The sequence below is a fragment of the Hydractinia symbiolongicarpus genome, chromosome 4 (genome assembly GCF_029227915.1).
Source record: "Hydractinia symbiolongicarpus strain clone_291-10 chromosome 4, HSymV2.1, whole genome shotgun sequence".
Taxonomy (NCBI): Eukaryota; Metazoa; Cnidaria; class Hydrozoa; order Anthoathecata; family Hydractiniidae; genus Hydractinia; species Hydractinia symbiolongicarpus.
In genome coordinates, this window is record NC_079878.1 from 15,514,727 (window position 1) to 15,530,439 (window position 15,713).

General features: G+C 35.5%; 1 protein-coding gene across 4 annotated transcripts; it reads left to right on the forward strand.

The window, feature by feature from the left end:
* The first annotated feature begins 4,248 nt into the window (after positions 1-4,248).
* LOC130641564 (uncharacterized) lies at positions 4,249-7,154 on the forward strand. Of its 4 annotated transcripts, none has more exons than XM_057448413.1 (3): positions 4,249-4,449; positions 5,293-6,460; positions 6,548-7,154. In XM_057448413.1, the coding sequence occupies exons 2-3, from the start codon at positions 6,397-6,399 to the stop codon at positions 6,931-6,933; spliced, it is 450 nt and encodes a 149-aa protein (XP_057304396.1). In that variant the 5' UTR covers positions 4,249-4,449; positions 5,293-6,396; the 3' UTR covers positions 6,934-7,154. The 4 variants fall into 4 exon arrangements, with proteins under 4 accessions (XP_057304396.1, XP_057304397.1, XP_057304395.1 ...); XM_057448414.1 differs by lacking the exon at positions 4,249-4,449 and having other exon boundaries at positions 4,488-5,412; positions 5,502-6,460; XM_057448412.1 differs by lacking the exon at positions 4,249-4,449 and adding an exon at positions 4,488-5,072.
* The last annotated feature ends 8,559 nt before the right edge of the window (positions 7,155-15,713 follow it).

Sequence of the window (15,713 nt, forward strand, 5' to 3'; positions counted from 1 at the left end):
CCTTTTTTACTTGTTTTGCGCTCAAAATGGATGCTTTTATAACCAGTGAGCTGGTAGTTATGATCACAATTAAAGGATTCGTTAGATAACCATGTTTCTGTTAAGACAATTACCTTAAATGTTTGATTTGTCTGTATAAGAAAATGTCTAAAAGACTCAAAGTGTTTTTGCATGCTTCTGATATTTAAATGGAGGGCGGAAAGCTGCTTGTCGTGATACTAGAGTCTGAGCAAATTTGTTCCATATTATAATACGGTGTATTAAGACGCTCTTTATGTTGGTGTTCAAAAAGATTTTTTTCCGCATCTAGATTGTCTGAATGCGTAAGAACGACAAAAATGTTGGAAATAGTTTTTCATATGTGGTCACAGATTCCATTGTAAAGAGAATGTTAATTTATGTATCATCTTGAAATTTTTTTAAGAATGCCATTGTGCAGCAAACTCTTGCGTCAGAAAGTATTATTTTTAGAAGAAGAAAATATTTTAAAAAGGTACTGAATGTGCACAACAAAAATTTGTGTAAGAGTACAAAATATAAAAAAAATAATAAAAAACCCTGAAAAACAAGTGTAAAAAACAATTACCTATCATTTTCAACGTTTTCTTTTCCTTTTATCAATGTCTTATAATGTAGCTTCGACTTTATTCCTGTATCCCGCAGATACTTCATTTCTTTGGAAAGCTCCTTCCTAATTCTAGCTCTGAGAATTCCTCATTTATGTAAGTTTTATTTTCCCACAACCTTTTTTTGTAGTATCTTGATAAAATGTCCTCTTTGTCCTTATAGTTCAAAAATCTTACAACTATGGTTCTCTTCTTTCTGTTTCTTCGTCCTGTTCTGTGCGCCCTTTCAATTTCCACAGCGTCAGTTCTTTCCAGTTGGTTTATAATGATATCCTTCACTTTCTTTTCACTTTTCTCCCATGTCTCGTTCTCATTTTCTTCTACGTTATCAAATCTTAAATTATTTCGTCTTTCTTTATCTTCCAGTTCAGACATGTTTTCCTCAAAAAAGTCATACTGTTTTTGTTGTAGCCAATGTACCTGCTTTATTCGCTCTTTCTCTTGCTCATGTTTTTCATTATTGAAACTCAATCCCACCTTTATCCTCGATCTCCTTCTTTAACTCTTTGTTCTGATCTTTCATTTCGTTTCGAATTTCTTGAATTGCTATTTCAAAGCGACACTGATAAATTTAGAAGAGTCAAATGAAACCTTAAATGCAATCATTTTACAAAGACTCCCTTAGGGAGTCAAAAAGGAGTCAAATTGAGACGCAAGAAGGAGTCAACCCGCAATGACTCCTTTTTGAGGTGCTCATTTGACTCCTTTAGGGTTTCATTTTTTGCTTGACTCCTTGAAAGGAGTCATTATTGCGTTCAATGATTGTTGTGCGTTCAATGATTGTTGTGCGTTCAATGATTGTTGTGTAGTGTGCTCACATGATTCCTCAAAAGATTTCATCGGGAATATCGCATTTAATGATTTCTGCTGTGTTTGACTTTTTTATAAGAGAATACACTCAGATACAATCACTTTAGGTGGAGATTATAGAAATGCGCCTTTTAATACTTGGAAACTGTTTTACGGGAAGTCTGTAATTCCTTCTCGAGTGCGATATGAAGAAAGGTATACATGCCTTGTAAATCAAAGTAATCAAAAGATTTTTCAGGGTCAAATAAAGGAAAATTTAAGAAACATTTTGTTATATTATGTTTTTTATTGAGATAGACTACGGCTGCAAGCTAGGATTGTTTATCCACCTGTACATAGCCTTATAACCCTATATATCGATTAGACCTGTACATAGTTTTTATCACTCTTGTTATTTTTATCAAATATGGCTGACTCAAGCTGAAAAGCTTGACTTGTTCACTCTCTTTACATCCACTCATATCTGCATATAACATGGTGTCAGAATATTGAATTTGTTACACAAGAACCTTATAATATAATATTTCACAATACTCACTGTTGTATCTGAATGAGACACGTATCACACTATTTCGGACGCCATTTTATTCTCCCTCCATCATGTATACAACTCTAATATTACGGCAGACGACATACACATAAAATGGTAGACCAGCTACCGGGACAGACGATACTCACGAAACAACAAGTTTCGCCAACATAAAAAAACGTCCGTGAACATTAATAGACTTTCAGCGTTCCGTTACCGTTATTAGTCCATCACGAAGTCATCAAGTCTTCGTGGTTTTTTTCGAGTTCGTTTTTTCATTTCGTCGTCAGTCTTCGCCTCGTCATCGGGCTTATCGTTGCTTCCTTTGTCGTTGTACTTTTCTGTATCGGATTCGTCGTATGCTACCGTTGCATCGCTGTCGGTATCAGCGTCGTAACTGTTATCTATAAGATTTTCGTTGTGTATATCATTGTCGATTGATGGTAGCTCTAGTTCGAAGTCGCTGTCACTATCCTCAGAGCTCGTCATTTGGTTTGCACGTTTTTGTATAGTGAATCGTGGTGTGTGATACGTCTTAACCTGTCCAGAGTTTCTTAGTGTATCCTTGCCATCTCGCTTTAGGAATATAGCACTCCCTTTTACCCCACTGACGACGAAAGGTCTTGGGTCCCAGCGACTGGTGTACTTATTTTTGTGTTTCCAGCTGTTGGTGCCCAAAGCTGTTGTGCCAACCTTGATTTGGTGCGGTTTGACACGTCTGGATTTGTCCATTAAGATCTTGGCTTGCGTCTTTTTTGTAGTAACTAGACGAAGAATATCTGGTCGACTTGTTTTTCCATCGCATTCACTGGGACTGGGCAGTTTGTCCCTGAGTGTCCTATTGAACAACAGTTCAGCTGGCGTGACTCCTGTGGTGGCGTGTGGTGTGTTGCGATAATTAAGCAAAAAGTTTTGCATTACAACACGCCAGTCTTTAGCTTCTGCTATCGCCGTCTCAACGACCTTCTTCAGGTTGCGATTAAACCGTTCTACTTCGCCATTGGCCTGTGGGTGGTATGGTGTTACTCTTCTGTGGTGGATGTTGAATTTGTTCATTAGTTCTTTAAATGTGTTGCTGACAAATTGAGGTCCGTTTTTGCTTACCAGTTCGCATCGGCTGAAAAGTTTTCGTAGTTTTGTGACGATGGCGGTCGATGTGATTTTATGCAGGATCTCTACCTCCGGAAATCTACTGAAGTAGTCGATACACACGAGAAGATTTTCTTCTGTCGGAAACATGCCACACAGGTCGCAGCCTAGCATTAGCCATGCTCCCCGGGGGATCGGAGTTATTTCCATTGGTGATGGAGTCTGTGCAGGGCCAACCACTTGGCAAGGGTGACAATGACGTATGAAGTTTTCAATGTCTGCGTTCATTGCCGGCCACCAGACTTTTGTGCGCAGACGTTGCTTAGTGCGCACTATTCCCTGATGTCCCTCATGTGCAAGGTCGATCACGCGGTGCTTCAATTCCTCTGGCACGACAATTTTGTTGTCACACATGACAATTTCTTTCGAGACGGACAAATGCAGTCGTTGACGCTTGAAAGTGGTGACTGCTCCTTTGTCAGGAAAGTGCCCTTTGCGTAGGCACTCCTTCAGCTTCACGAGGACTGGGTCACGGTGAGTTGCTTCTTGCATGGTAGTAAGGGACAGCGCTACTGGCAGACTGGTGTTGCAAACCATGTGTATATATCGGTCTGCCATTTTGCTGTCTTCTCTGAGTGTTTGTACGGGGTTCGATCGAGAGAGGTAATCTGCTGGGTTGTTGACTCCGGGTCGAAATTGAACAATGAAATCATACGGAAGCAGCTTCATTACTCAGCGTTCTATCCTTGGTGGTAGGTTAGATTTCTTCCCGAACAGTGCCACCAACGGTTTGTGATCGGTGTTGACGATAAACGTGATGCCGTATAGATAGATCTTGAATCGTTCAATGGCAAACAATATGGCTAGAGCTTCACGTTCAATTCGGCTGTATCTTTGTTCAACAGGAGACAGCGATCTGCTTGCGTAGCTGATTGATTGATTGATTGATTGATTTAATTTATTTACCGTCGGTTATTATATACAATAGTTCTTTAAAAAAATAATATTTTGCAAAAAACTAATCAAAACCGACCAAATAATTTTATATATTTACAATTTAGATGAAAACTATAATAAATAAATAATGAATAAATAATAAATAAAAGATAAACATTCCCCCTCTCCCATTTTCGTATTGATTACGCAAGTTATGGAATCAATTGCCGACACTCTGTGCATGAACAGTGGTACAGCGGCGAATATCGTCAAAAAATGAAAAATAATAACTTTTTTGAAATATCTATTTTTCTTTTAAGTCTTTTGCAAAAAAAGACATTTGTTTTACGATTTGGATGCCTTTTTGGAAAAATACTAATATGTATATATATATTTATACTTTGTTTTATATTAACAGAGAATAAACAATGATGTTTTTGAAAAATGGAACTAGTGCTCGTAAGTATAAATTTGATCTCTTTGATTCAAATAAGGTTATATCAGGTATGATATTGTTATTGACTTCTTTTATTAACCTTTCCATGGTTTTTATGGTAGTGACCTTTGAATTCTAATGCTATATTGAATTTTCGTGCGAAAAACCTGTAAATCACCCTTGTCCCCAGTGCCTTTGCGTGGCTTGTACGAAACTGTTTTTGTAAACATAGTTTTGTTAATAATTGAGTGAGAACGGAGAAGAACACAAAAAAATTCAATATTATTTTTTCTAACCTTTTAAGTTATTTCGATAAAGGAAAAGGTAGGTAAATTTCGAATCCTTTTCAAGTGCTTTTTCGAACGCACATTTTAAATTTACATTGAAACTTTTAACGCGTGTTTTTATGTTCAGGAGACTGAAAAGAGAAAATTTCAGGAATGGTTGGAAGTTGAAAGGACTAAACGGAATTCCGTAATAATGCCCGAACAGACTTATAAAACAATGGTAGATTTGAAAGAATAGATGTGAAAGAATAGACAACGTTCCACGTGCTATGAAAAGAAAATTGCGAAGAAAAAAATTCCAAGTGATGAGTTATCCTACACTTGGTTTATCGGGTGTTTTGTGCTCTCCATTTCCCGATGTCAGAACATTTTTATATATATCTAATTTTGGAAAAACTAAAGTCACAATTATTTTTTTTATAAACATTTCTACTTTTAAGAAATTTTGTTTCAGGCTCGGCATGTTCATATGGTGTTCTCAATTTTTGGATAGCTTCGGTCTAGATGTTCTTATGAGCTTAAGTTCTTAAGCTTAAGGTTTATAAAATTGCCAACTCAAATAATTTTACGGTATTTTAGGGCGATTCTCCTCTGGGAAAATATCGTCGCGTAGCAACAGACCGACAGATGTTTGACATTATCAATAGAGTACACCGCCAAGAAGTTGGTCACCAAGGGGTTCATAAAACGTTTCAAAAGGTATTAGATTCTTCGAACAAACCTCGTTTGAAAGTAAGAGTCCAAGGAATATGGGTGTGTCACTGATTCTTAATTGCTAACAATTTTAGATAGCACGCACCTATGATAACGTTACTAGAGACGCTGTTGGTGCTTATATAAAGCTTTGCACAAAACGGTGCTTATGAAGCTGCTAAACTTCATACTGCTATTTATCGAAGAATAGGACCAACCAACCAATGCTTGTCATTTTTTTGCGCAGAATACGAATGTATGATAAAAAACTTCGTTGCGCCATTCATGGAACATATTGTGGAGTCAGCTTGCAACAGTCCGCATTGTAGCATGAAACAATCGAGAGCCTGCTTCGACACATTTCCTTCGGCAACGGTGAAAAGTTCCTTTGTCCATGATGTCCAAAAGTGGTTTCTTGAAGCAACAACGTCAGTTTGTGGAAAGAAAGTAAATCAGAACATATCTGACGAATTTTCTTTCGTCGACGAAAACATAACAACAGGGTATAGTACGCCAATATGTTCGTATTCGATGTTAAAAGTTATTAATTTTTTAATTATGTTGTTTCCATAGGATAAAGAACAGATCTTGTAATGGAAACAGAATATACAAGGCCCGATTTTTTAAAAAGCTTCCTCAACTATTAGTTGTTGATGTTGCAGGCGATATTGACCCAATAGACATGGCTACCATTCCCGAACAATTACACATTCGGTTTTCCACAAATCAAGGAAATAGGTATTATCGAGGCCAAAAAATATCTTAAGTTCGGTTTGGATGTTTTTTAACTTTGAAAGAGGCCTTTTGAACATTTATAGAATGAGACCTATATTGATATATCGCTGTCTTGTCTGGTGTCATTTTAAATGCTCCAAATTGGCTGTAAAACCCTTAGGGGACTGGTTTTGCGATCTATGTTTACATATTGCAAAAAAAGGTCAGTAAAGCTTCCCTGAGTTGCTACACAAAATTGTATAATTAACATGTACTATGAGTTTTCTTTTTTTAACTTATATTCCAGATTTCCAGCAGCATCAACAACAAAGAGAAGCAGGTATTTAAAAATTAATTATAAGCCTGATCGCAAACAATTTCATAATAATAATGAGATAGTTATACAATGATTACTTTCCTTTAATAGAGAAAGAAGTGGAAGACGAAGAAGAAAGGGAGAGGCAATGGAGGAGAGAGTTTTTGCCATTATTATACAAAAACGGTACCCTGGACTACCTGGTACAACAATCGAAGCTGCCTGAAGTAAATTCACTACTTCTGATTAAACGTTCTGGTAGCAAGTATCAAGCATTTTATAACGAAATACTGGCGAAAAAACATCCTCAATTTTATCAAAAACTGATGCGTCATTCGAACATTGCAGAGCCAACTGGAGTCATCACCAATTACATTCGGATGAAGTACCCTTGCGAATTCGATATAGGGAGATTATCGTTAAACCGCATTCAGTTTTTGTTGGTGGAAATTATTGATAGAGTAAATAAAAAAAAGCGATGTAAAGACCATAAATGATAATATATAGTAGTCTTCATCTGTTTCTTGGTGTTTTAAGTTGTACGAAGTTGGTATGGTTAAAAAAATTCAAGTTAAGTAGAAGAAGTGAAGTAGGCCCAACCTCGTACACAGTTATTTAAGTTGTACGAAGTTGGTATGGTTAAAAAAAAATTCAACTTAAGTAGAAGAAGTGACGTTGGCCCAATCTCGTACACAGTTATTTAAGTTGTACGAAGTTGGTATGGATCAAAAAAATTCAAGTTAAGTAGAAGAAGTAAAGTAGGCCCAACCTCGTACACAGTTATTTAAGTTGTACGAAGTTGGTACAATCATCAGATAATTGTCAAAAATTAACGTTCAGAGAATATTTAAGATATTATCATGTTTACTGAATGTAATTAACAATGTTTAGATATTCATTTCTAAACCAAATTATTCGTTGCCTAATTTTTGTACAGCAATTGTAATGCCCATTTTCGTACAAAATTGTCCATCTTCGTACAAGCGCGAAAAGTGACCAACCTCGTACAACGGGTCAATTTCGTACGGAACAACACAACACTCACAGTATTTTAATAATAATGGATTGTCTCAAGGATCTAAAGGCACTAAACTTGGACATTCAAAAAGCTTGCCGAACTCTGGAAATCATGGAAGCAGGCATTTTAAATCTTCCTCCAAGCCACCAAATCTGCTGATAAGCCAGATATTGTCAAATCATCAATCCTTCTTCACTGCATAGGTAAGCAATGCAAAGAAATTTACGATACTTTTGAATTCCATAAAGGAGATGAAATGAAATTGAACATTATTCTCCAGAAATTTGATGATCATTTCAAACGTAGTTAGTTGAGTATTTAATGCTCAAAATGAGCATTAAATACTCAAGGACTCTCCATCTAAGCCATGGCCCCTCCTGGAAATAATAGACAGGGTATATCCCTCGATATTTGTGAGGCTAGCCATGTAAAATATGCACATCTCTCTCTCTCTCATCAGGAAGACTTTGAGAAATTTGACGAATACCGCACTAGATTATGTAAATTGTGTGAACTCAATCAACTCCAGGATTTTCTCATCAAAGACATGATCATTATCGGTTTAAGAGACCAAAAATTTAAAGAATGCCTACTCTGCGAAAACGACATCACATTCGAGCTAGTGAGGTATCAAAGTTGCAAACTAAGTCTATTCTCACAACAAACCTGACTCAACTTCTTCATCATCAACTGCTAATTCTGATGATCCATTATCAAAAAAGCAAAGAAATCATGAAATGCAAATTCTGTGCTGGAAGTCATCCTTGTAGTTTATGCCCAGCATACGGCAAAATATGCAATACCTGTGAAAGTAAAGGACACTTCTAAAAAATGTCGAAAATCTAATCAAAACTTATCTCAACGTAATAATAAACCAAAGAGATACTCACAACGCCCATCAAAACCTGTTGACTCAGTTGAACAAGAACATCAATTTAATTTAGACTCAGATAGTTCAGACAATAAATTCTTCCTGAGATCAATCAAACTTGAACCAACCTCCGAAAGCAAACGACATCAACGAAATACCCAATCCAACTGCATCAGACCATCCAGACTGGCTAATCAATCTCTCAACCAATGATACAATGGTTACGTATAAAATAGACACTGCTGCTCGTGTAAACGTTCTATCAATCTGTCTTTCAACGCTCAGCAAAAAAGCAATGAGTGTGACCTCCTACTTGTATATTTTATATACATACCACACAAAAACCTGCTTGAAAAGTTTCAATCTGAAATTACTCTTGAATTAATGTATATAAAGAAGTTGCGTAGTCCTATTTTTATCTTTAATATATTATAAAAAAATATTTACACCTGTGAAAAACATGTCAATTTCCTATGTGCTCATGTAAGTTTTTGAAATTTTATATCTTACGAACTGCCCTAGATTTTTGGGGTGATTCCTCTATGATGCTTTTCAAAAAAATTCACAGGAAAAAAGAAAAAAATTTATTTATGTAGCATATTTTTAAGATTGTAGTAATTGTTTTACTTATGTGTTTAGTATTTTTACTTGTATATGTATATAATATTTTTCGGTCCTAGTATTTATTTTCTGTTATTGATAATAATTAATATTTTTTGTTCCCAATATATTAATAAATTTATGTACATTTTTTAGCCTGAATTAACAAGGCAATAAAAACTCCAATGATATATCATTGAAACCCTTTAGGGATTCATTGATGGGGTGCCTGTGAGGAGTACATAAAAAGAGTCGTAGAAAAAATGACTCCTTTAACTCTAAATTTATCAGTGGAGCCTCTTGCATTTTAATAACCTCAAGTATTGTGTCTTGTTGCATTTTAAGTATAGCTTGTAGTTGTTCTGTTGAGAAAGTTGTTTTCTGTTCTTCTTCTTCAGTGATAGTTTCGGCAATAGATTCGTCATGTTTGTTGTTGTTAGTGTTAACTCTTTTCTTGGAACCTTTTCCACTCATGTTCAAAGAGTTAAATTAAAGTTATAATTTAAGTTAAAGTTATTATATTTGATTTTTATTGTTAAAAAAATTTGTTTTTGAAAACAAATTTAAGGAGCATGCAAAAACACGTCTTCTCACTACAACATAACCAGGACCTCAGAGGGACCTAAAGAAGAACGCCTATCCTGCCAAATTTATTTACTAGAAGAAATACTCTAGGAGCCTGGGGGGGGTTGAGTATGCACTTCAATGTACACTAGGTCTGACTTCAAATCTTGAAAGTACATGATGGAAAGGTCAGAAAAAACTTACTTTCCCATTTTGGTTCATGGTCGTTTGGCGGGAAAGATGGCGGAAGGGCTCGAAAAATGCATAAGGGCGTAATTTAATACTGATCAATAATCACATTAGAACTTGGGTCTGAAAATGTACCGTTCAAAAGTTAGAAGCATTTAAGTGAAGTTCGGTATCTTATCTTTTCAAAAAATATATTGTCTTTTCAAAAAAATGTTGTGTATATTTTCTTGTTTACTACATGTTGCATTTTAATTGAAGATCATTGCTAATTTTGCAGGTTTGTATTGTTTTATATTGAGTATAGAAATCATACCTAAAGTGTGGACAAAAAGTAAATAAATTACATGTGAATACTATCATGCGAATAAATTGTAAGTTTTGTCTCGTGATATTTTATAGCTCTTGTTCATCGTGCATGATATAAAAATTTCTCTTTTTATGTATTTAGAACTAAAAATATGCAATGACTAGTGTTGAATCGCCTACAAAGCTACATGCACCGTCTTGTACGAAAGAAGATAGTAAAAAGAGTACAAAAGACCTTACCAAGTGTATTATTTGTCAGAAAAAACAAGATAATAAGGGAAACAAGAAACTTACAAGTACAGAGAATGGAAGAAATGCTATATTTAACTGTTCAAAAAGTTTGAATGATGATTTATTGAAGGGGATACCATTGAGTCAATACGATGATATCAACTACCATGTCAATACTTGCTATCCCCGGTATGTACGTTCTAAAGAGAGATTTGAAAGTAGGAATGAAACAGCAACAAGCACAGAAGATCTTGAAGTTAAACCAAAACGAAAAAATCAAATGTTTCCAGTCCTCCACCTCTAGCTGAGAAGCCATGTGTTATTTGTAACCATATCAAATTCAAAATGAAATTTTGGAAAAGGAACATAATAGTGGTATGAATTATTCTTTTCATTAATTTATTACCGGACACCCCTCGTTTCTTTTTTCAATTCGTAATTTCTTTCGCATTATTTATAAAAGCCTATGTTACGAACAGAACATTGAAGACACTTCTAATTGACAACTTTGGAGAAGAATTATCATTTACATATCCAAAAGATAGGAAGAAATCACAGATGTTTTATTTATCTGACACACACACACTACTGCAACAGTTATAGAAACAATGCGATCAAACAACCCAATTGAAGTATGTGCAAATAAATTGAGATCAGAGTGTGAGAACTTTGACTTTAATCTCGATAACAGCTTCAGATATGCCAGTGATTTAGAGCTAAGTTTCAATTTGATTAAAGACGGTCAAAAGAAAACACCATTACACACTGCAATTGCCCAGTGTATTCACGACACATGTAAATCGAAAAATCTGATTCAAATTTTGAACCGCTTAAGACTGTGTATCAGTTATGACGACCTAGAACGTATTGACATTGGCATCACCCAACACACAATTGATATAGCTGGTACAAATAGAGTACCAATGTCAAAAAGTATCACATCAACTTCCATTATTCACGGTGCTACTGATAATTTTGATCATGATGAAAACACACCATCTGGAATAGGAGGGAGCCATGATACTATCCTTATGCTCTTTCAAAATGAAAAGAAGGACCGTGAGGGGAACACAATGAGCCAAAAAACTGAAGAAATTCGTAAATTTTCACGACAGAAAAGAAGTCTTAGCTGTGCTTTAGATTGCCAGAATTTGATTAAGATGGGAAGATTTTCAAAACGTGGTGAAATTTCAAATGATTTCATCTCAAAGAAGCCTCCAAATCTAACGGCTGTTATTAAAAAATCACAAAAGTATTATGAAACATAGATTGCTGCAAGGTATTTCTCTGGTGATAGTAATGCTGGTATTCCATCACTCTCAGCTACAAATAGCTTCTTTCAAGATATAGCACCACAGATAACAAGTGTTGCATTTACACCAATCATACCATACCCAGCAACTTCATACGATACCATTTTTACAGTCATGAAAAACTTTCAAGATGTTTTATCTCAAAAGGATCAGTCATATGGACCACTATGGTGTGATGAAGGCGTTTACCGTTTGGCAAAAGAGCTGCAACTGCTAAATCCAACACTCTTTAAAAATATATTCCTTGGTCTTGGTGGATTTCATTTTGAAAAGGTGATCATCGCATGTTGTGGAAAGTACTTGGAAGATGTTGGGATTGATTCCATATTTGTGGAAAATAAGGTATTTGGTCCTGCAATTGTCAATACTGTTATGAATGGTGGCAACTACAATCGCGGTTTGCGTGGAATGTCATTATTATCAGAGGTTTTCTATACTCTCTTATTGAAGCGATTCACTGCAGAAAACAAAGATTCATATGAGGAAATCAAGCTTCAGGTCGAATTACTCAATACATTAATACCAACATGTGAAGTTAAAAAGACTATCACCGAATGGGAAAAACTTCAAACACAATTTCATGAAATGAAAATTGATTCGTTCAGACAAGATGGCAGAGTTAAAAGTAACCAATTTTTGTACTGGGATACATTTCTGACAAGCATCTACCCAGTGTTAAGAGATCTTACGCGTTCTCACAGAGAAGGTGACTGGAAATTGCATCTTTCAGCAATCGAACGTGGATTGTCATTAGTGTTTGCTTTCGATAGAACAAATTACAAGCGATGGCTACCAATATATTTTGAAGATTGTTTAGCATTAGAGTCAGAGTTCCCATTGATATATGAATCTTTCAAGGAGGGAGGTTTTGTTGCAAAGTTATCCCAGAGAAAAGGGAGTGCGATACCGATGGATCAAGCTCTTGAAACAAAGTACAATAAACCAGCCAAGAGTTCGTCCGGTATCATTGGAATAACTCGTAGAAAAGAAGCAGTGTGTAAATGGAATCTTGTGAAGCATGAAAAATCTAATTATACCAAGTTTTTGCGTGATATATCAGGTATCAGCGACGACGATGAATATTCTTTGCACCATGGGTTTTCTACTAAACGAACAGAGAGTGATAGAAAGCTAGTCAAACAGCTCAGTGCCTATATCGATGGTAGAGGTAACCCATTTAATGCATTGAAAAATCACATAATGAATATAGCCACTGGAGCAAAGTTAAATGATAAATCTGCTGAATTTTACTTGAAAAGTATCACTTTGGGACAGGAGTCTTACAAAAAATTCAAGATTGAAAGACTTGAAGAAAAAAGCAAGAAGTTGTTTGATACAATACCAATGACTCGATCTTCAACAAAAGCAAAACGTTTGCATACATTCGATGTCAAAAAAGAAACTATATCTTTTCTTCGAATAATGGATTAGGCACGTCTTAGACAATACAATGTCGAAAATCTTCTGTCATATGAAGTATCAAGTACTTCGTTTTACCTGACTAAAGATGGAAACCTAAGGAAGTCCCCTAAATCAGAGCTCGCGCAAGAAATGAAAAAGCTTTTGAAGGAAGATTGCCCAGCAAATGTTCCAAATAATGTGGAAATGAAATCAATGATTGCTATCGATTTTATGGGTTATGCTTGTAAATTACCTACCAAAAAAATGAAATTGAAGACATACGAAGATTTTGCAAAGGCATTATGGAAGATATTTGTCAACCTATCGAAAAACTGTGAAAGGATAGACATAATATTCGATCTGTACCTTCAACAAAGTATCAAACAAGATGAACGTAATAGGAGAATGAAAGCTGATCCAATCGAAGTCAAAATTACACACTTCAAGCAGCAATTACCTGTTGAAATGGATAGGTTTTGGTCATCCTCAGAAAACAAAATGGGTCTCCAGCAAATGTTCATCAATTGGATGATTGAGTGTTTTCGATCAGAAATTCCTGTTTTCCTTGGTGGTGCAAACACCGATGATATAACATCTTGTTTGAAGCTTTGCAATGGGGAGAGATCTGTTGTTCCATCACTCAGCAATGATCACGAAGAAGCTGATGATTGCATCATATACCATGTTAGCCAGTCAATCTCAGAAGAAAGATTTGAGAAAGTTATAGTTGCTTCTCCAGATACTGATGTTTTTGTATGTTCTGTTTACCATTTCAAGCGTTGGATTTTCAATGGTTTGAATGAGTTGTGGGTAGTCAGCGGTAGGAGCGGTACAACAGTTGCATTTCCTGTTCATGACCTGGCAGAGAGGATTGCTCCTGAAGTTATAGATATCTTACCAGCTGTGCATACATTAACAGGTTGAACCATAATTTGAGAATATTGAGTACATTTGTTAATGTAGTAACTGTAGACCTGCAATGTAAACATGTATTCAAAATTTAACTGTTCATTCACTTTAAACATGCAATTCATGAAATCTTTTTTTATAGGATGCGACACAACAAGCAAAATTGGAACAAAAACAGCAGCATTAAAAGTTGCGTCTGGAAGTTGTTTTGGTGAACTATCTTTCTTTGGTGTATCTACTTTGAATGAAGAATTAGTCGACTTAGCACAACATTTTATGGTACATTGTATTTCAAAAGGACGTTACAACATTTGATCAGTTACGAAACAAGATCTATTATAAAAAATCGCAACTGTTAGATTTAGAGAAGCTTCCTCCCACATCGTCGAGAGCAATATTACATATTAAACGTGCCTATCTTCAAACGTATGTATGGTTACATGCCCCATTTGTGAGAAGTATTGACATAGATCCAACACATTATGGCTATGTATTGGATGAAGAAGGTGTTTGCCTGAAGCCAAAAATAACTGAAGATGACGTTTTGCCTGATGATTTACCACAGCCTTGCAACTGTCTGAAATGTGCTCGAGCTAATGTCTGTATATGTCGAATAAATAACATTAACTGTTGTCAATATTGTAACTGCAAACGCGAAGAGTGTCAAAACCCATTCGGATGAAATTAGTAAATCTCTATATCATCAACGAACAAAGGCGCATGATATTTTTGTTATAATAGTTTTTTATATATATAGTGTCGTTTTACTCTTATCGTTTGATCAAGATTTTTTATCAAGAGCCTGAATAAAATAATTTACAATACTCCAAATTATGATCAGTATTGAAATTTTTAGTTTAGTATGCTTCACTTAAATGCTTCTAACTTTTAAACGGTACATTTTCAGACCCAAGTTCTAATGTGATTATTGATCAGTATTAAATTTGTGATCGATTGATATATAACATGACCATATTTGGGAAATTACGCCCTTATGCATTTTTTGCGCCCTTCCGTCATCTTTCCCGCCAAACGACCATGAACCAAAATGGGAAAGTAAGTTTTTTCTGACCTTTTCATCATGTACTTTCAGGATTTGAAGTCATACCTAGTGTACATTGAAGTGCATACTCAACCCCCCCAGGCTCCTAGAGTAAAATGGGCATTCTCTTTTAAAAGAATATTTTTTTCTTTATATTCTTTACTATTTTCGCAAGATAATCTGGAAACGTGCTAGTTGTTTGGAAATTATAATACGAGATCGTGTAGATCGCTGAAGACCTGGAGTGCCCGACTATCGTAGAGGTTTCTGACTCGACGAGGTAAGTAATTGATATGTTTCGCTGCGCTGCTTCGCGTTTTCAGACGTCACATTTCGGCAGGGCGGCCCCAAAACTAGTTGATTTTGTAGAATTTACTCCTTTTTCAGAAAAACTGATCTAAAGTGTCCAAACGTCACGAGACATTGAGATGACACGCCCTGCGTATCACTATATTTTAAAGGGTTAATTATGACTAATTTTAATTTTTTGGACCAAGTTACTGTTATTTAGGCCTATTAAGCCGACATTTTCTGAACTTATTTGAACTGAATATGCAGTTTCTAAGATAAAAGCTATTTATTTACCCATTGCGTTTCTATATTAAAATATGGCCCGATAAACATGAAGCAAAGTACGGTAACTGAGGCACAAAGTAATCCCTGCATACTGTGCTTGTTTTAGCCACAGAATAGAAAAGAGTCTAATTAACTGTCTAAATAACTGTCTATTAAAATAGTAAGCACCCTAAATTTAAAATTTAGCGCTACATTTATTTTAACGCTCCTGTCTTCTACAAATACAGGACTGTTTATGATAATCTTTCCGGCTTTAT

Bases quoted from the DNA above. Each gene is read 5' to 3' on its own strand.
- LOC130641564 (XM_057448413.1), top strand. From the start codon at position 6,397: ATGAGTTTTCTTTTTTTAACTTATATTCCAGATTTCCAGCAGCATCAA. The intron at 6,461-6,547 runs GTATTTAAAAAT...TTCCTTTAATAG, and splicing joins TCAACAACAAAGAGAAGCAG to AGAAAGAAGTGGAAGACGAA.